Source organism: Podarcis melisellensis (genome assembly GCF_964234715.1).
Source record: "Podarcis melisellensis genome assembly, chromosome: 5".
NCBI lineage: Eukaryota > Metazoa > Chordata > Lepidosauria > Squamata > Lacertidae > Podarcis > Podarcis melisellensis.
In genome coordinates, this window is record NC_138537.1 from 90,752,307 (window position 1) to 90,775,737 (window position 23,431).

The window sequence follows — 23,431 nt, forward strand, 5'->3', positions numbered from 1 at the left end:
TATACGCCGCTCTCTGAGCAGTGAAATGTTTAAGGCAGGGGTAGGCAACCTATGGGATGCGGGTGGCACTGTGGGTTAAACCACAGAGCCTAGGACTTGCCGATCAGAAGGTTGGTGGTTCGAATCCCCACGACGGGGTGAGCTCCCGTTGCTCAGTCCCTGCTCCTGCCAACATAGCAGTTCGAAAGCATGTCAAAGTGCAAGTAGATAAATAGGTACCGCTCTGGCAAGAAGGTAAACGGCGTTTCCGTGCGCTGCTCTGGTTCACCAGAAGCGGCTTAGTCATGCTGGCCACATGACCTGGAAGCTGTACGTCGGCTTCCTCGGCCAATAAAGCAAGATGAGCGCCGCAACCCCAGAGTCAGTCACGACTGGACCTAATGGTCAGGGGTCCCTTTACCTTTAGGCAACCTAAGGCCTGGGGGCTGAATGTGGCACAATCACCTTCTCAATCTGGCCCACAGACGGTCCAGGAATCAACATGTTTTTACATGAGTAGAATGTTTCCTTTTATTTAAAATGCATCTCTGGGTTATTTGTGGGGCATAGGAATTCATACTTTCTTTTTAAAAAAATATAGTCCAGCCCACCACATGGTCTGAGTCATGGTGGACCATTGGTTTAAGGGATTCCTGCACATACCTTGAGTTTGGTTTCCTTTGAAGGTCACCAGAGAAAGCTCAGTATACCTGAAGGAGCGTCTCTCCACTTCCATCGATCAGCCTGGACACTGAGGTCCAGCTCCGAGCGCCTTCTGGCGATTCCCTCACTGCAAGAGGCCAAGTTACAGGGAACCAGGCAGAGGGCCTTTTCGGTGGTGGCACCTGCCCTGTGGAACACCCTCCTGCCAGATGTCAAGGAAATAAACATCTATCTGACTTTTAGAAGACATTTGAAGGCAGCCCTGTTTAGGGAAGTTTTTAATGTTTGACGTTTTATTGTGCTTTTAATATTCTGCTGAGAGCCACCCAGAGTGGCTGGGGAAACCTAGCCAAATGGGTGGGGTATTAATAAGAAATCATTATTATGATTATGATTTGCACGTACAGTGGTTTGAGCATAAGATGAAAACTTCACCGCATTAACCTCCAATAGATAAGGTAAATGTAAAGGGACCCCTGACCATTAGGTCCAGTCGTGGCCGACTCTGGGGTTGTGGCGCTCATCTCACTCTATTGGCCAAGGGAGCCGGCGTACAGCTTCTGGGTCATGTGGCCAGCATGACTAAGCCGCTTCTTGCGAACCAGAGCAGCACACGGAAACGCCGTTTACCTTCCCGCCAGAGTGGTACCTATTTATCTACTTGCACTTTGATGTGCTTTCGAACTGCTAGGTTGGCAGGAGCAGGGACCAAGCAACGGGAGCTCACCCCGTTGCAGGGATTCGAACCGCCAACCTTCTGATCGGCAAGCCCTAGGGTCTGTGGTTTAACCCACAGTGATAGGGCTGCCCTATTAGGTTTCCAGGGGCTACTAATGCCATGGTATTGGATTTTCACTGACCGCAAATCAGACCTCTCTACCTCTCAGACCCAGTTCCAAGACTGCTGGTCTACTGCACACGCGGCATTTTAATGACATCACCTCGAGCTTGGCAGGCGCTGGGAGAGAAGGAAAGCATTCAGCCTTCCAGAAGCATCTCCAGGTTTTTTTTTAGTTTCCGTGGCAGAACATCACCTGTACTTGACCCTCTCTTTAGTTATGCAACCAAAGAGAATCTGCCAGGCTATGGTTACCCTCCAATTCGACCTCATTAGATTGAACGGGGAGGAGGCAAGAGAAGGCTCAGATGCGGGAGGGAATAATAATGGGGGAAAGAAGAGAAGAACCTTTGTTTTACAAACGGGTTTGCAGGGCTGGAGGACCCCTAAACCCCCTGAAGTTCAACTCCAATCTCATTACAATTAATTGGTGAGCGACACTTCAGCACAAACAACAGAGGCTGCGATCGTTTGGGGTAGTTTTGTTCTGTTCTTGGTTACTTAGAGGAGCGTGGGCAAAAGGGGGGCGCGACCGTGCTGGCACCCATTAACGTGCAAGAAAAAAAGTAAGCATGTGGTCGTGGTTTTGTTCAATCTAGGGTTATCAATGCCTCTATCATTCACACAGTAGGAATGATCAAAAGGATGAACTTAAAATCATAACAGAGAAAGGTGAATAAGATTTAACAGGCATTACCGAAACCTAATGAAATAAGACTCATTATGTGAATGTAGCATTTGGAAGTTACAATTTATTGAAAGGGAACAGACCAAACAAGAAGGGAGTTGCATTATATACAACAGATGTGTTCACATGCAAGGAAATACATGAAATCGATGGACAGGCCAGTTGTCCCAAGTGCCCAACAGCCAAGCCTGGGGCTGGCAAAGCTGATTTTTGCAGGAGTCATGGAGAACTTTTGTCATGCAGCAGATCTGCCCTACCTGCCCCACTCCTGACGTCACGTATGACATCAGGTGTGGGGCAGGTGGTTCAGGAATACAGCCTCATGACTTAGGCAGCTGCATCAAAAGAACTTTCTGATGGAATTTAGATTTGAAAGGTCATACGTAGCAAAACCAAAGGAGGGGAAAACCATCAGAATAAGTACAAAACTTGTGGGGGAAGTGTCTGGAGTGTATTGACTATCCTAGTCTGACCATATGGGATAGGATAGGCAATAGAAGGCAAGACTCGGAAGAGAGCGCTGTATAACACTAACTCGCTGACCTGAAGGTTGAAGTTGAGCCCAGACCAGAATTTACAATTGCAGTATCTGCTGTATGACAGCGGCATGTCGGAGCGGATTGACATAAAGCAAGGCGATTTAAACGAACAAATTACCGTATTTTTCGCTCCATAAGACGCACCTGACCATAAGACGCACCTAGTTTTTAGAGGAGGAAAACAAGAAAAAAAATATTCTGAATGAAACAGTGGGTGTATGATTTTTGTGGTTCATGCTGTGGCCACACACATGTGATCTGATGGTGAATTTGGGGTGACCCAATGCAAAAATCCTGAGGATCCATGTGGACCCATGCTTTGTAACCACGTCTTTGCATCATTGCGGCCCCATGCAACAGTGGGTGCATGGTTTTTTTGGTGCAGGCTGTAGCCATGGACATGCTATGCGATCTGATGGTGAATTTGGGGTGACCCAATGTAAAAATACTGAGGATCCATGGGCTTTTACCTCCCCCCTCCCAGGCAGCCTCCACTAGTGTCCCTTATCTCTCTCCCGATCCCACGAATCAGCTGTTTCCTTTCAACACTCCCTTCCCTCTTGTTTGCCTTGGTGTCTTTTCCTTAGCTGGAGAAGTTTTTTGCTCCTCTTCTTCTAATTTCTCTCCTTATTACTTTAGTCTTCTTGTTTCCCCCCTTTGCAAGTTTGCTGTCTTTACCTCCCCCTTCCCAGGCAGCCTCCTTTATCTCTAGCGTCCCTTATCTCTCCCCCCGATTGGCAAACGATCAGCGGCTTTGTTTCAACACCCACTTCCCTCTTTCAAAAAAAAAGAGAGCATGATCTGCTTTTTGCCCCTGGGCAATTCGGCTACAGGGACCACACATTTGCGCCATAAGACGCACAGACATTTCCCCTTACTTTTTAGGAAGAAAAAAGTGCAACTTATGGAGCGAAAAATACGGTAATAATTTAAATCAGCTATAACACTCCAGGAGGTGCTCTCAGGGGCTAGTCTCTCATCCTAGGAGGTACCTGCCAACACATCCAGAGTTGAAGAGGTGGCACAGTCCCAACAAGCCAAGGTCAAGTACAGTGTATTGATCTAGGTCTAAACATAATCCAGAAACAGGATCAGGCAATGGCAAGGTCATTATCACGGGGAATGCAGGCATTTATACGTCACAGCAAGGTGCTGAGGACAGGGGGAACTATGAGCTAGAGACCTGGGTTGCTTCTAGCAAGACTCGAGAGGAAGACATTATATACTCCAGAAATTGTGTGAGTTTCTTGCAGAAACAAAAAATAATAACCAATGAACTGGATTTTAAGAAGTATTAGCTCTCCATTTCTGGAGGGCTGATGTTCTTTCATTTTGGAAACTCAAACTGGGAAGTAATGTTTGAAAATAAGCAATATGCAACTAGTGGTAGAATATGAGGTCAGTCAAACTCTTTAAGTCCACCTGTGTAAATCTGTGGAAGTTAGCCAACAAAGTGATTAGGAGACTATACGACACTAGGACGACAGAGTACACCATATATCCAGGTACACAGATATTAGCAACAACGTGGTTACAAGGAGACTTCCATACATCTGTGATGAGACGGTGGAGATGGTCTTCCCAAATTTGGGTCTCCACCTGTTGTTGGACTACAACTCCCATCATCCCTAGCTAGCAGGACCAGTGGTCAGGGATGATGGTAACTGTAGTCCAAAAACAGCTGGAGACCCAAGTTTGGGAAACTGCCTAGAAGACCATCCTCAATAACTTCTGAAAGGCTGTAGGCTGCTCAGTTCCTGAAGACCCACCAGTTGTTTTAACATTCACTTTCTTGTGATTCTTGAGGATGCTCAAAATACCCTCAAGCCAAGAACTACTGTCTTAGGATTTTAAAAATAGTTTCTACAGCTGTTCTTGCTAGCAAGTAGGGCCCTAAAGACTTTCAACAGAATATCAATGGTTACTGAAGTGGCAAATATTATTTTTTCATTGAGAAATCTGACTCCTCACTGTTGGGTTACATTTATTTATATTAGTGCAGTCGTAAAGGATCTGGGGTTTTGGGGTTTTCTCTCTCTTCTACGCCACTATGACAGTAACACCTTCCTTGGGAGGAGCAGCAGATGTTTGGTGCAATGTATTGACTAAGAGCGTCAATTCCTTATTTTATTATCATGATTATTATTTATTGAACTGATAAACCACCCTATACCCGGAGGTCCCAGGGTGGTTCACAGAACAAAAAAAGTTCAAACTTATTGGAATCAATTACCATATTTTTTGCTGTATAAGACTCACTTTTTCCCTCCTAAAAAGTAAGGGGAAATGTGTGTGCATCTTATGGAGCGAATGCAGGCTGCACAGCTATCCCAGAAGCCAGAACAGCAAGAGGGATTGCTGCTTTCGCTGCGCAGCAATCCCTCTTGCTGTTCTGGTTTCTGGGATTCAGAATATTTTTTTTTCTTGTTTTCCTCCTCCAAAAACTAGGTGCGTCTTGTGGTCTGGTGCGTCTTATAGAGCGAAAAATACAGTAATCATATGAGTTTTACTATTTTGATCAATTAATCTATCTAGAATTTGCTCATGGGTATAAACAATATTTTTGAAGCCACCATGTTAGACGACATAGACCCCATCTTGCATGTGAGGGGGGGGAAGACTTTCCTAAAACATTAGAGGGAAATGTGTGTTAGGGGAAGAAATCCCAGGAATAATGATGTGCTCTGTGTTTTGCTTTTCGTGTGTGGGGGAAATGTAAAGTTAAAAAACCCCAGGGCTTCCCCAAATAAGATTTTAATATTTTTGCAATAAATTAGAACCGCGCCCCTTCCAGCTTTTCCCTTTCTTTGGAAAATATCTTAGAGCTCATGATGACATCAACACAGGTGAAGACAAAGAATTACACAAGCATTCAGACAGGAGAGACACATCAATATCACACCCAAATCCCCCACCTAGTTGCGTAAGTGCCCTGAAGCTTACATGTTCGCAGTATTTTATTTCCTAAATCTGTCTGCATTAACAGCAGCATCTTAAAAGCTGTTGACGAACCAGCTGCTGCTAGGTGAGTCTCCAGTATTCAATTCAGTGCATTTGCAGTTAAACAGTCACACAGAGTCCTCTTCTCCACTTTAAAAAGCAAGGTCTCCGTCTGTAGGAATAGAAAGGGGGGGGGAAGAGAGGAATAAACGTTGGGGGGCAAACTTAGCATAAACCAGTTGCATCACAATCTCCTGCATTTTGTCACAAACAAGGAAGCTGGAGAAAAGGAACCAAACTTGTCATTCATGGATCCGAGTGGAAAGGTAAGGGTAAAGGGACCCATGACCATTTGGTCCTGTCGTGACCGACTCTGGGGTTGCGGCGCTCATCTCGCTTTATTGGCCGAGGGAGCCGGCGTACAGCTTCCAGGTCATGTGGCCAGCATGACTAAGCCGCTTCTGGCGAACCAGAGCAGCGCACGGAAACGCCGTTTACCTTCCCGCCGGAGTGGTACCTATTTATCTACTTGCACTTTGAGGTGCTTTCGAACTGCTAGGTTGGCAGGAGCAGGGACCGAGCAACGGGAGCTCACCCCGTCGCAGGGATTCGAACCGCCGACCTTCTGATCGGCAAGTCCTAGGCTCTGTGGTTTAATGAAATTGGGTGCACAGGAATGAGCTGCCCCATGCAATGCCTGAATCGGCAGTGCAAGCTTTGGCAGCTGCCAGTTTCCAACTGGGACAGGTGAAGAGTTGAATAATGGGTTAACTTTCTCCGATGGCTTCAGTTTCCTATCCAGTGAAAGCTCATCACCAAGGGGGTATGGGTGGTGATGTCCAGTGCCGGATTGACATATAAGCTAAACAAGCTATAGTGTGATGGCCTGGGAATCCGATTCAGAGGCTGAACTGAAGGAATCCCAGCCTGCACAGGAGTCCCCACCTCCAGGGCCGGCTGAACCGGGGTCAGGGCCTTGATTCTGAAGCGCCTGCACCTGTGCCGGATCCTCAGGAGCAGGCACCAGGTGAATCCACTCTGGCTCCGGAGGTGGTTGAGGACTCAGTGCCTACAGGTGAGTCTCCCCCTGGGCCCAGTAACCCTTCAGCCTCTCCTGAACTGCAGAGGCTCAGGGCAGAGAGGCGAAGGGAACTGGTTTCTCCCAGGAGGAGTGCTCGCCTTAAGGCCAGGAGAGGCGGGTCTCCTGGGGGCCAGGACCGCCCCTGGCCTCAGAGAAGATAAAGGCCAGTCAGCCCGGTCCCAGGTTGCGGGAGCAACATTGTTGATGAGCTGTTTTGGCCAGCATCCAGTCCTATTTCCCCCAGAGTTCCTGTCCTTGCCCGGCTTCCCGCTGTGGACCCCGCTTCGCCCGAGGAGGACTGTCTGCCGACCCTCAACTAAGGTCCTGGACCTCACTCCACAGTAACCTCCCCCCTGGACCAGCACATATAGCTTAGGGCCCCACTCTCTTGAGGGCTCCCCAAAAAATTAAAGGAAAAAAACCTGGATGTACATTTCCAAAATATAAGATAAAAAACCAACAAAATAAAACCTACATACAGCAACAGTGTTTTGTGCTGTGTAGGCTCCTATGATGTAAGTAATGGTTGTAATCCCGAAACAGCTGCAGACCCAAGTTTGGGAAGCAGTGCTTTAGTTGAAAAATATCCTGAGGCAGGGTGACCAGGAGAAACACTCATGAATTCCTACGGTAATTCACCCCAGTTGACGTTCCTGAAGAAACCAGGACACAAATATGAGGTACTTCGTGGGCTGCTTAGGACCAGTCTCCCAACCAGTTATGACTGCTGTTGAAGCTCAAACTTCTACTGGCACCTCCTCAGTGCACTCTTAATTCTTGACTCCTTCATTTCTGAAGTTGCATGGAGCTCAATGTGCACTGTGTACAACGCAACTGAGTTTATCAACACAACAGCAAGCAGAAGAGCTGAGCAGACAATGAGAGAAGTCAGCATTCAGCCTTACGAGCTTTGGCCAGCCACTCGCTTTGTGTGTGAGTAAATTGAGAAGATGAGGGAGATGCCTGCTACAGTTGTGGCAAATAGAAGGGGAAGAAATGGAGGCAATGAGAGATTTTACTTTCTTGGGCTCCATGATCACTGCAGATGGTGACAGCAACCACAAAATTAAAAGATGCCTGCTTCTTGGGAGAAAAGCAATGACAAACTTAGACAGCATCTTAAAAAGAAGAGACATCACCTTGCCAACAAAGGTCCGTATAGTAAAAGCTATGGTTTTCCCAGTAGTGATGTATGGAAGTGAGAGCTGGACCATAAAGAAGGCTGATTGCCGAAGAATTTATGCTTTTGAATTATGGTGCTGGAGTAGACTCTTGAGAGTCCCATGGACTGCAAGAAGATCAAACATCTCAATTCTGAAGGAAATCAGCCCTGAGTGCTCACTGGAAGGACAGATCCTGAAGCTGAGACTCCAATACTTTGGCCACCTCATGAGAAGAGAAGACTCCCTGGAAAAGACCCTGATGTTGGGAAAGATGCAGGGCACAAGGAGAAGGGGACGACAGAGGAAGAGATGGTTGGATACTGTTCTTGAAGCTACCAGCATGAGTCTGACCAAACTGCAGGAGGCAGTGGAAGACAGGAGTGCCTGGTGTACTCTGGTCCATGGGGTCACGAAGAGTCGGACACGACTAAACAACTAAACAACAACAACAACAGGGAGTTGCACACCGAATCACCCAATCTAGTCCAGACAGACTCTAACGAGAAGGAATCAGCTAGCAGCAAGTACCAAACCAGACAGGAGGACGGTCCTTGTGGATTTAGCGACCAAAATAATTCTGAACACAATTGTGGCATTTTCCCTACAGTCCAATCCTTTCGTTTCTGTAAACTCAAAAGATGACATTTTCGTTGAGCTTCCATCTTGGTTTCCTGGCCCTGTTTCAGTTTTCTGAATGAGAAATCTGCCCCTGCCCACAAACCCTGTTCAGCTTCAGTTGTGGGGAGGGGGTTATTTCAGGGTTTTTATACAGGGGAAGAAGATCAAGTTGATGGGTCTCCTGCTGGCCCCAGGTGCGGTTGCAGAGATTTCAGCCCTGAAAGCAACTGCATTGCAGCACAAACCTATTCAAATCTACTCAGAAATAATCCCCAAAATCTGTATAGGAATGCAGCTCTCCTCAAATGCGCTGTGATGCTAACAGTATGTGCCTGCTTCTAGTTCTCTCCCTGTCTTCTGAGCACTTGCCCAATTATTTAATCAAGATGAAGCTGAATTGAAGGGCACAGTAAGGTTACTGCAACGATGGAGCCTTGGCCTGACCAAGGGATAAGGCAGATCTCTCTCTTTCCCACTAAATGGGCTCCTTTGAAATGCAGGCAAGGTGAAGTCCTTAAGTTACCATCTCAGTGGCATAACAGAAGCAGCGAATCCTGACTCAGCATCCCTTCAGCTATCATGTAAATGAGCTCCAAGAATGTGTCAGCAATTTTGTTGCAGGAGTTAAAATTGAGTCAAACGCGCTTGTCTTGTTTGCCCATCTCTCAGACAGCCAACACAAAGCACATCTAGGGTGGTGCTCAGTGAAGTTTCACACAGAGTGGACTGGCTGAAACGAAGGGATGTGACTGCTAGGTCCACTAATATCAATCGCCTGAGTAAAACTTACTGGATTTTTCACTCTATAGGACGCACCGGACCATAGGACGCACTGGACCATAGGAGGGGGAGAACAGGGGGGAAAAAATATCCCCCTCTCTGCTCAGCACCCCTTCAGCAAAGTGGCAGGAGAAACGGAGCCCCTTCCATTTCTCCTCCCGCTTCGCTGAAGGGGTGTTGCGCAGAGAGGGAAAACTGTGCAGCATCTCTCCAGCGAAGCAAAGTGTGGAGAGCAAGAGGGACCGCTGCACTCCAGGGTCTTCAGGCGGCTTCAACGAAAGCAACGCAAAGCCTCCGGAGCGCAGGGGGAGTTCTCCCTCTGCGCTTCGGAGGCTTCACGTTACTATCGCTGAAGCCAAGGAGCCTGCATTCGCTCCATAAGATGCACACACATTTCCCCTTAATTTTTGAAGGGGGAAAAGTGCGTCTTATAGAGTGAAAAATACGGTAGTTGGATGCAACCAATAAAATAAATTAAAATGTCACCTTTGCTACCTTAAATAAGGTTCTGCTGTGAACTGAACTGAATTATGACAAGGGCACAAAGTTCATCTGTTAAGCTGTGCGTACAGTTTCTTTCTTTAAACATTTGTGTAATTTAAGGGGCAGATCTTTATTTTAGATGACTGCACTTTTATCCTCCTAATATTCAACGTATTGATAGAGATTGTGAAAAAGGAACCGTTTAAGAAGGCCCAGGAACATAGGAGCCAACTCCTAGGGGCTGAGATCCCTTTGGCCCTCTTAAATTTTTTTTTGAGAGGGCCAGACCGCTCCCAAAGTTGATGAGCATTGCCATTCAAATTGCGATCAGTTATGTGGGGGCAGGGCTTACGTGATACTTCCCCAATATTTTATTAAAGTTGGCACCCTTGACCAGGAAACAATGTCCATTTCCTTCATCTTTCCAGTAACCTGTTGTTATTTTCCAGGGAGAGCCACAACTCTGGTTAAAATTCAAATTCTACAAAATACTGCATATGCAAATGCTATGCAATTTTATGTCCCTGGGCTATGCAATTTTATGTCCCTTGTAGTGTCCCTGCAAGGAACAGCATTTACGCAGAAAGATCACTAGATTTAAGTGAAAGGAGAGGCCAGGAAAGGCGTTGGTTTTGAACTCTCGATAGCATCCCATGTTGCAGATGGGAACCTTCTCGGTTAGTGTGCAAAGGAAATGGGAATAGCTCTCTAGGAGAGAAAAAGGGAGGTGGTGAGTTGACTGAAGCTTCTTTCACTTACTGCAGGCATAGGCAAACTCGGCCCTCCGGATGTTTTGGGACTACAACTCCCATCATCCCTAGCTAACAGGACGAGTGGTCAGGGATGATGGGAATTGTAGTCCCAAACATCTGGAGGGCTGGAGTTTGCCTATGCCTGACTTCCTGGCTCTACACTAATGGCCAGGTTTTTCATGGCTAATTTTTTAAAAATGAAAATCCTCTCTTAGGACACTTTAGTTGGGACTGGGAAAAAGCACCAAAGTGGCTTGGAGCAGTGGTTGAAATGAGGAACTGATTTCCTCTTCCCTCACAAAATAAAGTTTATATCTGCCCTGGAATTCCTGTTCTTTAACTCTGGTGACCAAAAAGGTACTTTGCACATGCCTTGGCAATATTCTAAATGATTAGTGCACGTACTCCAGATCTCAGCTTAGCAGCACATTCTGGGTCTCATCCAGTCAACAAATTAAATTCCCAGGGCCCTTAGGGACGGAAAAGAGTGAAAATCCAGCTGAAAAGCTCTAATCAGCAGCATTTGTGGGAGCTGAAATGTGGGATCTGTGGTAATCCACTCAGCCAATGGAGGGTGTGTTTGCAGCCTCTGCTGTTGCCAGGCAAACTTTGAATCCAGTTAACAACTATAGTAACCATTGCTGTTCTGCTTAATTGAGTATATACTTGAAAGCAGCTTGGGAACCAATACTGAAATCAGAGAGTTAAAAGAAACCCCATTCTGTGAGAACTACTGTACTTATTGTTTTCAGAGCAATGTGTTGGTGCTATATGGACATTTTATACCCCAATTTTATATCTGTTTAATTCTTACGGCGTCTGGTTGTAGAAAGTTTGGGATTCTATTTTTGTTCAGAAGCCAAAGCTATCCAATAATAATTATCAGCATCCTCACCAAGCCATGCCCCCTAGGTTCTTTCAGGAAAGTCACGTCAGGTTAAATTATTTGGAAACTGGCTTCAAAACAGTCTGCATGCAGATTCTCGATGAGTTCATACTTTCTCCCTGCTCAGGTTTCACAAAGGGCTTCCTCAGCTTCTGCCTTCTCTGAATATTAAACAGTTGAACCGAAGCACATAGTTTAAGAAAAAGTCATGCTTGCCTGAAGGTGCAGAACATGAACACGCATAATAAATAAATAAACCAATAATCCCCCCAGCGCAGGTTTTCTTTTTGGCTGGGTAAGTAAGTGGTTCTTGAGGAACACACTGGAACTCACTAAGAATTTTTGCTTTTCTGATATTGTGAGCCTCTGCACTTCCACGTTAGATGACCCAATCTTTGGTCCACATTCAATTCCAAACACTTTAAATTCCAAACCAGTCTTTAAAACATTCTGTTTTTTTCTGGCGCTGGCGTTGTGTGCCCGTTTGCAAACTATTAAAACCTTTTGGATGGTTCACTGATTTCTGGGCATGGACAAGAGTTCACACACAATGGGGCAAGAGAGCAAGAAATGGGCACCAACAAGCAGTGGCGTAGCGTGGGGGGTGCAGGGGGGGGCCGGCCGCACCGGGCGCAACATCTGGGGGGGGGCGCTCACACTCGCAGCTCTATGCCCCCTGCTAAAATCCACAGGTTAGGGGGCGCAAATTACTTACCTTGCCCCGGGTGCTGACAACCCATGCTACGCCACTGCCAACAAGGGTAGAGGCAAACGATTAACGTGGGAACAGAGAGAGAAAGATAATGAGGACAGGGGAAAAGATCACACACACCCCACACAATTGCTCTCTTTTGGAAGAGTGTTAAAAGAAACAAAAATACGTTGTGCCCATATTAAGAAACAAGCCTTACCCGTGAGTCTAAGTTGTATGCCGTTTTCTTTAAATCTTGCAAAGCCCTCTGCATGAACTCAAACGCATGGCAGTCAACACATGGGCGACCTAAGGGTGGAGAAATGTTGGCAGACAAGCATGAAATATTAATGGAAATGAAAACAACGGGAGAAGAACCTGCTGGGCCAAACCAAATCTCCAGCATAATCCATCCTGTTCTTCTCCCAGGGACCAATGAGAAGTCCACATGCAGAACCACAGCACAACATCACTTGCCCTACTTGTGTTGCCTGGCAAACGGCTCTCTGAGACGCATCACTTCTGACAGCACAGGTAAAGGGACCCCTGACCATTAGGTCCAGTCGTGACCGACTCTGGGGTTGCGGCGCTCATCTCGCTTTATTGGCCAAGGGAGCTGGCGTACAGCTTCCGGGTCATGTGGCCAGCATGACTAAGCCGCTTCTGAAGAAGAAGAAGAGTTTGGATTTGATATCCCGCCTTTCACTCCCTTTAAGGAGTCTCAAAGCGGCTAACATTCTCCTTTCCCTTCCTCCCCCACAACAAACACTCTGTGAGGTGAGTGGGGCTGAGAGACTTCAAAGAAGTGTGACTGGCTCAAGGTCACCCAGCAGCTGCATGTGGAGGAGCGGAGACACGAACCCGGTTCCCCAGATTACGAGACTACCGCTCTTAACCACTACACCACACTGGCGAACCAGAGCAGCTCACGGAAACGCTGTTTACCTTCCCGCTGGAGCGGTACCTATTTATCTACTTGTACTTTGATGTACTTTCGAACTGCTAGGTTGGCAGGAGCTGGGACAGAGCAACGGGGGCTCACCCCATTGCTGGGATTCGAACTGCCAACCTTCTGATCAGCAAGTCCTAGGCTCTGTGGTTTAACCAACAGCGCCACCCGCGTCCCCAGTGCAGATAGAATATAGTAATTCTGGCTACCATACCCTCCAACATTTTTATGATAAAAATAGGGATGTCCTAGTCAACAGCAACAATAATAATAATACCCCTCATCTGATTGGGTTGCCCCAGCCGCTCTAGGTAGCTTCCAACAATAAAAACATAATAAAGCATTAAACGTTTTTAAAACTTCCCTATACAGGGCTGCCTTCAGATGTCTGGGGGATTGGCTAACTCCAAACCCTCCAACGAAAATAGGGACGTACTAAGGAAAAGAGGAGGACGCGAGTGGAACTGTGGTCTAAACCACTGAGCCGCTTGGGCTTGCCGATCAGAAGGTCGGCGGTTCAAATCCCAGCAACGGGGTGAGCTCCCATTGCTCGGTCCCTGCTCCTGCCAACCTAGCAGTTTGAAAGCACTTCAAAGTGCAAGTAGATAAATAGGTACCACTCCAGCGGGAAGGTAAATGGCGTTTCCGTGCGCTGCTCTGGTTTTGCCATAAGCGGCTTAGTCATGCTTGCCAGATGACATGGAAAAACAGTCTGCGGACAAATGCCGGCTCCCTTGGCCTGTAAAGCGAGATGAGCGCCGCAACTCCAGAGTTGCCTGCAACTGGACTTAACTGTCAGGGCTCCTTTACCTTTACCTTTTTAAGGAAAAGCGGGGCATTCTGAGATCAGATCAGAAACTGGGATGACTTCTGTAAAACCGGGACTGTCCCTGTAAAATAGGGTCTGGGCTAGTAGGCTTGGTAGCATTATTCTCAGTGAATTTGTCTAAACCTCCTTTTAAGCCATCCAAGTTTGTGTCTAATTTAAAGCCATCTAAAATTGGCAGCAGATTCCGTTGTTTTAATTATGCACTGAAGAAGTACCTCCTGAGTCTTCCAACATTCACAGGATGACTTCACAGAATGACTTCCTAGTATTTGGACAGATGGAGAAAAGCACTCTATATACCCAGTTTCTCTCTATTCATGACTTTACCGGTTTGACAAAAACAGCTTTCCCCAATTTGCTGCCTTACAGATGTTGTGAACTCCCTCTCCCATTTGCCCCAACCAGCAGAGCTGGCAGGGTCCAGGCTGGGGAACATCTGTTTTAGTCAAATAACCAAAGCGCACACAGAAATATGTAGTATATCAATATAGGGCAATCTGCCTAAGAACAGCATGAGTCCGATAGCTTTTCCATACTCACTACAATTTCAGCTTTTGTTTTTGAGTCCCTGTGACACAGCAGAAAATTGCACAATGCCCAAGAATGTCTGCAAAGAGCTCAGCATGAACTATCCTGACATAGCAATTTTGCCACTGGGTCATGACTTCGCACAAAATAACATCCAGGTTCCGCTCAGATTTGGGAAGGAGTCCCTGGCTCACAATCTGAGAAACAGCACGTGCCTCAAACGCCCGATTAAATTGCTACCTCTAGCTGAATTGAAAAATATATATAGTCTACCCAAATATCAAAACCAAACTTGAGCATGCAAACTAAATGAGTACCATGCAAAAATTAGATAAGTGGGAGTTTTTAGCAACTGAATTTGAGCGCTGCGGTCTGGAGAACGGCACCAGCACAGAGATGGGAAGAGAGAAATATGATCAAAGCCAGAAGCTGCAAAATTCTTATGTGCAGAGCAACAGGGCAAGTGTATACCTCTTTACAAAAAAACCTTTAATATTTAAATCAAATATTAACCGTAAAATATATTCAGAGCTATGCTTCACGGTTTTAAGATAAACTTCCAATAACAGTGCAAATGAAGTGTTTGGGGCAGTACTTTCACTCCATTTCCTTCCACAGTGATGATTTCCAACACCTCCCACACAGACTCCACCCTCATTTTTGCTACCACTAGGACGTTCTTTGTGATTTGCCGATGGGATACATGCACATCCAAAGAATGTTCTTGGGAATCTGTCCTGTGCCTGGGAGTTAAGTATGCATGCATGCAAAAATCTCGCCTTGAAACGAAAATTAGCTATATAAAAGTCACCGGGAAATACAAAAGCTGGTCAAACAGGCAAACAGTACCACATTCCCTTTCACCACCCTGAGTTCAGATAAGCTCCCCAAAGTAGTGCATGCAAGTTTCTGCCTTTGGGCAGCCCACGTGCAGGATTCAAGCACAGGCATATTATTCCCTCCTCTGGTCTCCAGCAACTCGTATTCTCCAGCTATGGAGGTATAGCTTAGCCATCATGGCTAAGTAGCCTTCAATAGCCCTCTCCTCCATGAATTTGTCTAATCCTTTTTAAAAGACATCTAGATTAGTGGTCATTGCTTCTGTGGGAGCAAGTTCCATCATTTAATTGCACTCTGCATGGAAAAAAACTTTGTTTTATCTGCCCTGAACCTTACAACGTAAAGCTTCGTTGATATCCCACTTTATCACTACCCGAAGGAGTCTCAAAGCGGCTAACATTCTCCTTTCCCTTCTTCCTCCCCCACAACAAACACTCTGTGAGGTGAGTGGGGCTGAGAGATTTCAGAGAAGTGGGACTAGCCCAAGGTCACCCAGCAGCTGCATGTGGAGGAGCCGGGAATCGAACCCGGTTCACCAGATTACGAGTCCACCGCTCTTAACCACTACACCATGCAGGCACGCTGGATGTCTAAGAGTTCTAGCGTTATGAGAGAGGAGGCGTTAAAAAGTTAAAAAGCAGAGGTCCAAACACCAGTCCTTGTGAGGGACTTCCCTTTATTCGTTATTCCATTTGGATAACTGTCCCTTTATTGCTACCCTTTGATTCCTGCAACTTAGCCAGTTCCTCATCTTCTCTTATTAGCTGGAACTAGGGGTCTGCCTATCTGAAATTCAGCAGTTTTCTTGGTATCAGTCCTCCCCTCCCTGTAGAAACTGCACAGATAAGAATTAACGAGCAGTTGATAGATTTATAGTCCTTTTATTACAGCACCATGTTGCAAGCACAAGCACACAGCTCTCTGCAAGGGAAGGAGGGCAGTTGGCTAGTTTAATCCTCCTTCCGGCTTCTGCAGCATTTTGGGTGCCAAACGGAAGTTCCTTGCTCCCTCTGACCCCTTTGCCCTTTGATACTGTAATGGTTATATGGGGTTGCTCGTGCGTAAGTTGCCGCCACTCCTGGCTAGGTTGCCTGGTTAAACCTTTTCCTGGCTGGACAGCCCTTCACTTCGTGGCTGTTTCAGTCGCTAGCAGAATCCATCAGTGGGCATTTCTTGAACTTCTTCCAGCAAAGAAGTTATTTGACGCCAAGTATACGCCTACTTTCCCTGCACGGAAGTCTTCTGCGCAGTGTGGGTGTGGGTAGCGGAGGACCCGTGCTCTCCCCGCTGGTCTCCGGCGAGGAGTCCTGGAGCCCCCTCTCCGATTCCCCCATCCGCCTCCCTTTATCCCTGGTGTTACGCTGATTTCCTTCCCCAGCCAATGAGTTCCCTCTCTCCCTGCTTGGCCCTTCTCCGGCATCGCTTGGGAGCATTGCCTCCACTTCTGGCTCCAATGTCAGTTCCCTGACAGATACATTCAGACTTCCAAATCCCTGGTGAGTGGGGGGGGGGGTTCCCCCACACTCTCAAGGGACGTTTCAACTAGCTGCCCCCTCCCTCCTGGTTCTGTTGTCATTATCTCATAACTGGATAACTCCCTCCTAAGCTGTTCATCTCCTCTCTCTCTCTCTCTCTGCTTCTGAACATGCTGTGGACAAGGGGGACAACTCTTCCTCCTCCAGCTCTCCACCGGACAGAAGCTGGTCTGCCATAGAATGCATTCCCCAGTCCTCATCTTCAGACCATTCCAACACTTGGGAAGGATAGCAGAAGGCCTCAACATTTCATGCCAATAGATGGGAAACAAAGAGAAGCAGGAGAACAGTGGGGTCTTGAACTGAAACACATGGAAAGCCTATAAGAATGTGTGGTGGGTTTGTAGCTTATGCAAATCGCTTTTCTGACAACACTCAGACTATGGATGATGTTATCACATCACATGGGAGTGTGGCACCATAGATATCCTTCTACTACAGAAGAATACGAATCAATTGAAATAGTTTGTATATAACTTGAGATATGCCTGCAGTGCTTTCTTTCCCTAAAAAATGTTTAAGGGGTACTCTCATTTTCCTACTCATATTGAAATACTGCCCCTCAATGAGGCCAAACTTAGAGTCACAAAATGTTTAGGGGTATGCGTACCCCTGCGTTCCCCCCAGAAAAAAGTGTAATATAATTTGCACTGACAGAAACAACCTCCAGTTCTGAGGACCTTCTGGCGGTTCCCAGAGGTTGCAGGGAACCAGGCAGAGGGTCTTCTCGGTAGTGGCGCCAGCCCTGTGGAACACCCACCCATCAGATGTCAAGGAAATAAACAACAATCTGACTTTTAGAAGACATCTGAAGGCAGCCCTGTTTAGGGAAACTTTTTAATGTGTAATGTTTTATTATGTTTTTATATGTTGGAAGCTGCCCAGAGTGGCTGCGGCAACCCAGTCAGATGGGCAGGGTAGAAACAAACAAACAAACAAACAATTATTATTATTATTGCTATTATTATAGCTTATTGGCTTATCCAGAGTTCACAAATTTGTTTGCATACTGATGCTTCTTCTGAAGGATTTGGGCAGTGTTGTATTGGCAGCAACAGAATAAATTAGGAGCTGCATGCAAACATGTGTACCATAGGTAAAGGTAAAGGGACCCCTGACCATTAGGTCCAGTCGTGGCCGACTCTGGGGTTGCGGCGCTCATCTCGCTTTATTGGCCGAGGGAGCCGGCGTACAGCTTCCGGGTCATGTGGCCAGCATGACGAAGCCACTTCTGGCGAACCAGAGCAGCACACGGAAATGCCATTACCTTCCCGCCGGAGTGGTACCTATTTATCTACTTGCGCTTTGACGTTCTTTTGAACTGCTAGGTTGGCAGGAGCAGGGACCGAGCAACGGGACCTCACCCCATCGCGGGGATTCGAACCACCGACCTTCTGATCAGCAAGTCCAAGGCTCTGTGGTTTAACCCACAGCGCCACCCGCGTCCCTTCTCATGTGTACCATAGACACACACATAAGGAACATACATATAGGAATCATAATTGAGTGGATATTCAAGCAGCCAGTGGCAAACTGTGATTTGTGTGACATGACCCTTGGGGTATTGGCATGAGAGACTAGATAGAACGCAGTACGTACTTTCAGCAGGGATTGTTGTTCCTGATTCTTCTTCGGCTGTAGCTGGCTTGGTAGGAAAAAGCCCAACTACAAGCATTAAAGGCACTAAAGCGATCACTTTGCTTATGCAGGGCTTCACCATTTCGCTAGTGGCGTCTTCCTCCTTCACTAGGGAAAACAGGAATTCAGAGACAAAGTAGCATTTTGAAGTAGTACATTATATGGAAGAACGATGGGAGAAGCATATATCCTGGTAAGCAAACCCAAGTTTTTATCTACCGAATAGCCAGAGCAGCACCAAGAACACATCAAAATCCCCAGCTAATTCCAAACATCGTAATTAGACCCCTCTCTAGTCACATCCATGAAACTGCAAACAAATTAATAACTGACACAGGGCCAAGCAAATATCATATGGTTTCTTAGCCGAAATACAATACTACAATTTTGTCTAGCCCTATACCATCTGCTACTTTGTCTACAGTTGCATGGATGTGCCTGAAGATGTGGGTCGATATAAATCTCTTAAGGGTTTGTTAGTAAAGGTAAAGGGACCCCTGACCATTAGGTCCAGTCGTGGACCACTCTGGGGTTGCGGCGCTTATCTCGCTTTATTGGCCGAGGGAGCCGGCGTACAGCTTCCGGGTCATGTGGACAGCATGACTAAGCCGCTTCTGGCGAACCAGAGCAGTGCACGGAAACGCCGTTTACCTTCCCGCCAGAGTGGTACCTATTTATCTACTTGCACTTTGACGTGCTTTCGAACTGCTAGGTTGGCAGGAGCAGGGACCGAGCAAAGGGAGCTCACCCCGTCGCGGGGATTCGAACCGCCGACCTTCTGATCAACAAGTCCTAGGGTCTGTGGTTTAACCCACAGCGCCACCCGTGTTCTGTAAGGGTTTGTTACAGGTGGCCAAATTATTACCTGAGAAGCTGTGAAACTTCAAGTCTTACGAACTTCACTGTGCAATTTTATTTATTTTTAATTGAACTGTTAGATTTCACAGGTACAAGTATCACACAGCTGAAAATGTGTTTCCGCATTGCACAAATGTTTCGTGACACCAAAACATCAGGTGGGCTTGAGGATAATAATCTCTGCTGCAAACTATCCTAACTTTTTTAAAAACATCCATGGAAATCTGCATGTTCAATATTTGCTTTTAACATTTTAGAAAGGAATTGTGACAGACACATGACGTAGCAGAATACCACTGTGGCAACTCACACAAACTCTAAACGTCTTGACACCTGAGATACTTGAGCAATTATTCATTTACAAACCCAGAATATCAACAGTGTGCTACTATTTAGTTATTTCTTAACACCCTATTAACCCCCCTTCCTCATAAAAAACTCAAGGTGACAAATGACAAAATCAAACCACAGTTTTAAAGTTACCAAAACATTATACATGAAGTTCTTGCGGTATGTGAAGTGACATTGTTTACTACAACAGCTAGTCATTTTAAAATGTCACAAACTTTCAAAGGTTATTAGAATGTTCTTCAGGCACAAATGTTCAAAGCAAAACAATGGAACGTGTTGCCATGGGAGGTGGGTCTCACAGTCAAAAGCCATGAAGAAGTGCTGTGAGGGAAAACAGCATCTATACATGATGATGTTATATAAGAATGCTCATTTGACATGCACAGAGGGCAACGCTGGAATTTCCCCCATTTTATATCGAGAGCCAGTTACAAAGATGCAGTTAAACAACAGCAAAGGCAGTTCTTCCAGTATGTGGCTTCTGAACCACAGCTGCTGCATGAAAACACACGACCGTCAGGGGTACCGCTACCTGCAAAAGCCCTAAGAATACCAATTTTGCAATTCCGAATAAAATTGCTTAACACAAACGTATTACTCCGCATAGTTTTCATTCTTTAAATAATATTGACTGAAAACCTGAGTGCATTTTAAAACCAGCCGTTTGCCAATATATTACATTTTAATCCTCACTATAATTCTCTGCTATAATTCTCCTACCCGTATATGTTAGGAATGATGAAGTGACTTGAGCTTCATGGAAGTCTTTGTTGTCTGGAATGATGAAAAAGCCTTCTCATTGCACCCGAAAAACAAACATTGTCTCAGCAGGCCGGCTTATCACAATAGCTCCGGCAAGGAAAGATGGCAAGAAGAAATCACCTGTTCCCTGCCAGTTACCTTGCCGTTTATTTTTTGCACAGCCAGCGATAGCTATTCAGGGACAAATTATAGCATGCGATGAGCCAGTGCACGACATCTTTTCAGTTTTATAAAACCGGGGGGAAACCCCTCTGCAGCAAATCATAAAATAGAAGTACCTGGTGTCTCACTTGCCTTTGTGATGGTCTCTTTGAATGGCTGCAGCAAACTGCTAGTGAGCATCTCTGAGCATGTGCGCTGGCTCTCTTTATCCTTCCCTGAAAGGGGAGAGAATCTACCATGGCAACGCGGCTGCACAGCGCTCTGCTCAAGGAGAGGCTTCAAGAACAATGGGCTGGGTATTGCTGCTTTATTATGAATGGTATCACTTTAAAGAGGGAAGCAACACCCCCGTGAAAAAGTCAACCAAGTCTTGCCTTCGTTTTAATCCCAAAGCCGCAGTACTGTAATATCTCTACCAGGACTCTCTAAAATATGGCAGAATCATGAACATTTTTTCCCCCAAGTTCTCCAGAACTCTTTACCAGACAAGATGCTGAACCTCCTCAGCCCTACCCAAGGATGGGAGAGAAAATAGGGGGAGGGATTTTATCCCTAAGTTTGCTGCTTTTGAGATGGAGCGTCCAAGAGGTAATGAATCACAACAGGAATGGAGGAATAAATTCAGTTTAGCTATCTTTTCTTGCCACCAGTCTCTTAACCAATCAAATCCAATATTCAGAATGCTTTTTTTATACACAATTACACCCCCAACCTCTGGATGTGATTGATGAAAGAATCAGCAATTCTTAAAAAAAGCATTACAAATTGTAAGAGAACCCTCTGGATTTCATGAAGTCTCCACATTGGCCATCTGATCAGGGCCCCAAAGCGTATATGTTGCTTCCCATACATGTACAGAGTCAGAACTATACTGTATTTTTCCATCTATAAGACACACCCATGTATAAGACGCCCCCTATTTTGGGGAACTCAGATTTAAGAAAACAGGGGGAGTTACAAGGGTAGAAAGTTTTATGCTAAGAAAGATAAAGGTAAAGGGACCCCTGACCATTAGGTCCAGTCGTGACCGACTCTGGGGTTGCGGCGCTCATCTCGCTTTATTGGCCGAGGGAGGCAGCATGCAGCCTCTGGGTCATGTGGCCAGCATGACTAAGCCGTTTCTGGTGAGCCAAAGCAGTGCACGGAAACGCCGTTTACCTTCCCGCCGGAGTGGTACCTATTTATCTACTTGCATTTTGACGTGCCTTAAGGAGTCTCAAAGCGGCTAACATTCTCCTTTCCCTTCCTCCCCCCCAACAAGCACTCTGTGAGGTGAGTGGGGCTGAGAGACTTCAAAGAAGTGTGACTGGCCCAAGGTCACCCAGCAGCTGCATGTGGAGGAGCGGAGACGCGAACCCGGTTCACCAGATTATGCGTCCACTGCTCTTAACCACTACACCACACTGGCTCCCAAGAGTGGCTTAGAGAGTGGAAAGCTCTCTTGAGGTAGGTAAATGGTGTATGTAGTGTGTGAAATTCATTAATCACCTGTTATTTGACTGAGGCATTGGAGAACCAGATAAGGTAGGCCAGAAGCATTTATGCCAGTCTCCTCTTTTCCAGGATAAACATACCCAGCTACCTCAACTGCTCTTAGAAGACTTGGTTTCCGGACCCTTGATCATCTTACTCATCCTCCTCTGAACATTTTCCAGCTTGTCAACATCCTTCTTAAATTGTGGCACCCAGATCTGGCCACAATATGGTCTGACCAAGGCAGAATAGAGCGGTACTATTACTTTCCTTGATCTGGACACTATGCTTGATGCAACCTAGAATAGCATTCACCTTTTTTGCTGCATCCCCCTGTTGACTCATAATAAGCTTGTGGTCCACCAAGACCCCTAGATCCTTTTCACATGCACAACTAGTACAGCCAGGTGTCCCCCATCCTATATTTGTGCATCTGGTTCTTCCTGCCTAAGTGCAAAACCTTACATTTGTCCCCGTTGAAATTCGTTTTGTTAGCTTGCGCCCAGTTCTCCAGTCTGTTAAGGTCATTCCATGCTCCAGGTCATGGATTTCTTCACAAGTGTACACATCTTTTGTGTATAATGCTCCTCCTTGCCAATTCCTGTTTAGTCTGTTCCTTTTGAACAGGTTATACCCCCCAATTCCTACATTCCAGTCATTAGTCATTCCACCAAATTTCAGTAATGCCTACAGGTCATATTTGCCATCCTGTACTAAAAGCTCCAGTTAATCTTGCTTGTTTCCCATACTTGACAATATGTTTTAGACTGTTATTATTTTCCAGAACTGACCTTTCCAGAAATGTTTTGACCTTGAATAAGTGTCAACCAAGAGACTGGCTACTGCAGATAGAATCCAGAAGGGACCTCAACTAATTAGAAATGCTAATTTCCCCCTTGGAATCCACTTTTGAGAACAGAGCATTTTAGAGCTAGTTATCAGACCAAACACTTAGCAGCTTCCTTAAGAAATGCCTTTATTAAGCTGTGTTTCCCAGTGACGCCCACTGAAGGCTTAGATGGCTGCTACAAGGTCCCATACACAGACAGACTTTGTATTTGTGGTCAACCTCAGGTGGAAGATACAACTAATTATCTGTTAGTCTGCTGCTTATATAGAGACCCAAGAGATTGTTGTTGTTTTTTACATTTCCCTGGCACAAAAGGTTCAGTTTCTTTTGAGTGACATTAATAGCTTTGTAACACACAGAGCAGCACTCTGTGAACTGCCTGGGAGGGAAAAGGAACAAAAAGGAGTTATATAAAATCCCTGTAAATTCTTGTGGCGATTCAGAGGTTTAATAACAAATCAAGCTGGATTTGAGTTTGTAGGTGTCTCTGCTTTCTCTCTCTGGATTTTAAAAGGGCAAAATATTACAATCGGAGCTGTCCGAGATGCACAAGGG

The 23,431-nt window shown here is 46.0% G+C and overlaps 1 protein-coding gene across 2 annotated transcripts; it reads right to left on the bottom strand.

Annotated features, from left to right (window-relative positions):
• Window positions 1-4,742: 4,742 nt before the first annotated feature.
• On the bottom strand, window positions 4,743-20,776 carry NICOL1 (NELL2 interacting cell ontogeny regulator 1). 2 transcript variants are annotated; one of them, XM_081911913.1, is made up of 4 exons: window positions 20,670-20,776; window positions 18,382-18,528; window positions 12,322-12,410; window positions 4,743-5,819 (listed from the first exon to the last, which is right to left on the bottom strand). In XM_081911913.1, exons 1-4 carry the CDS (start codon window positions 20,731-20,733, stop codon window positions 5,748-5,750), a joined length of 372 nt encoding a protein of 123 aa, XP_081768039.1. In that variant the 5' UTR covers window positions 20,734-20,776; the 3' UTR covers window positions 4,743-5,747. The 2 variants fall into 2 exon arrangements, with proteins under 2 accessions (XP_081768039.1, XP_081768040.1); XM_081911914.1 differs by having other exon boundaries at window positions 18,382-18,523; window positions 20,686-20,735.
• Between the last annotated feature and the right edge of the window lie 2,655 nt (window positions 20,777-23,431).

Bases quoted from the DNA above. Each gene is read 5' to 3' on its own strand.
- NICOL1 (XM_081911913.1), bottom strand. From the start codon at position 20,733: ATGCTCACTAGCAGTTTGCTGCAGCCATTCAAAGAGACCATCACAAAG. The intron at 18,529-20,669 runs GTACTTCTATTT...TGTTTTCCCTAG, and splicing joins AAAGGCAAGTGAGACACCAG to TGAAGGAGGAAGACGCCACT. The intron at 12,411-18,381 runs GTACGTACTGCG...CTCCACCCTTAG, and splicing joins AACAACAATCCCTGCTGAAA to GTCGCCCATGTGTTGACTGC.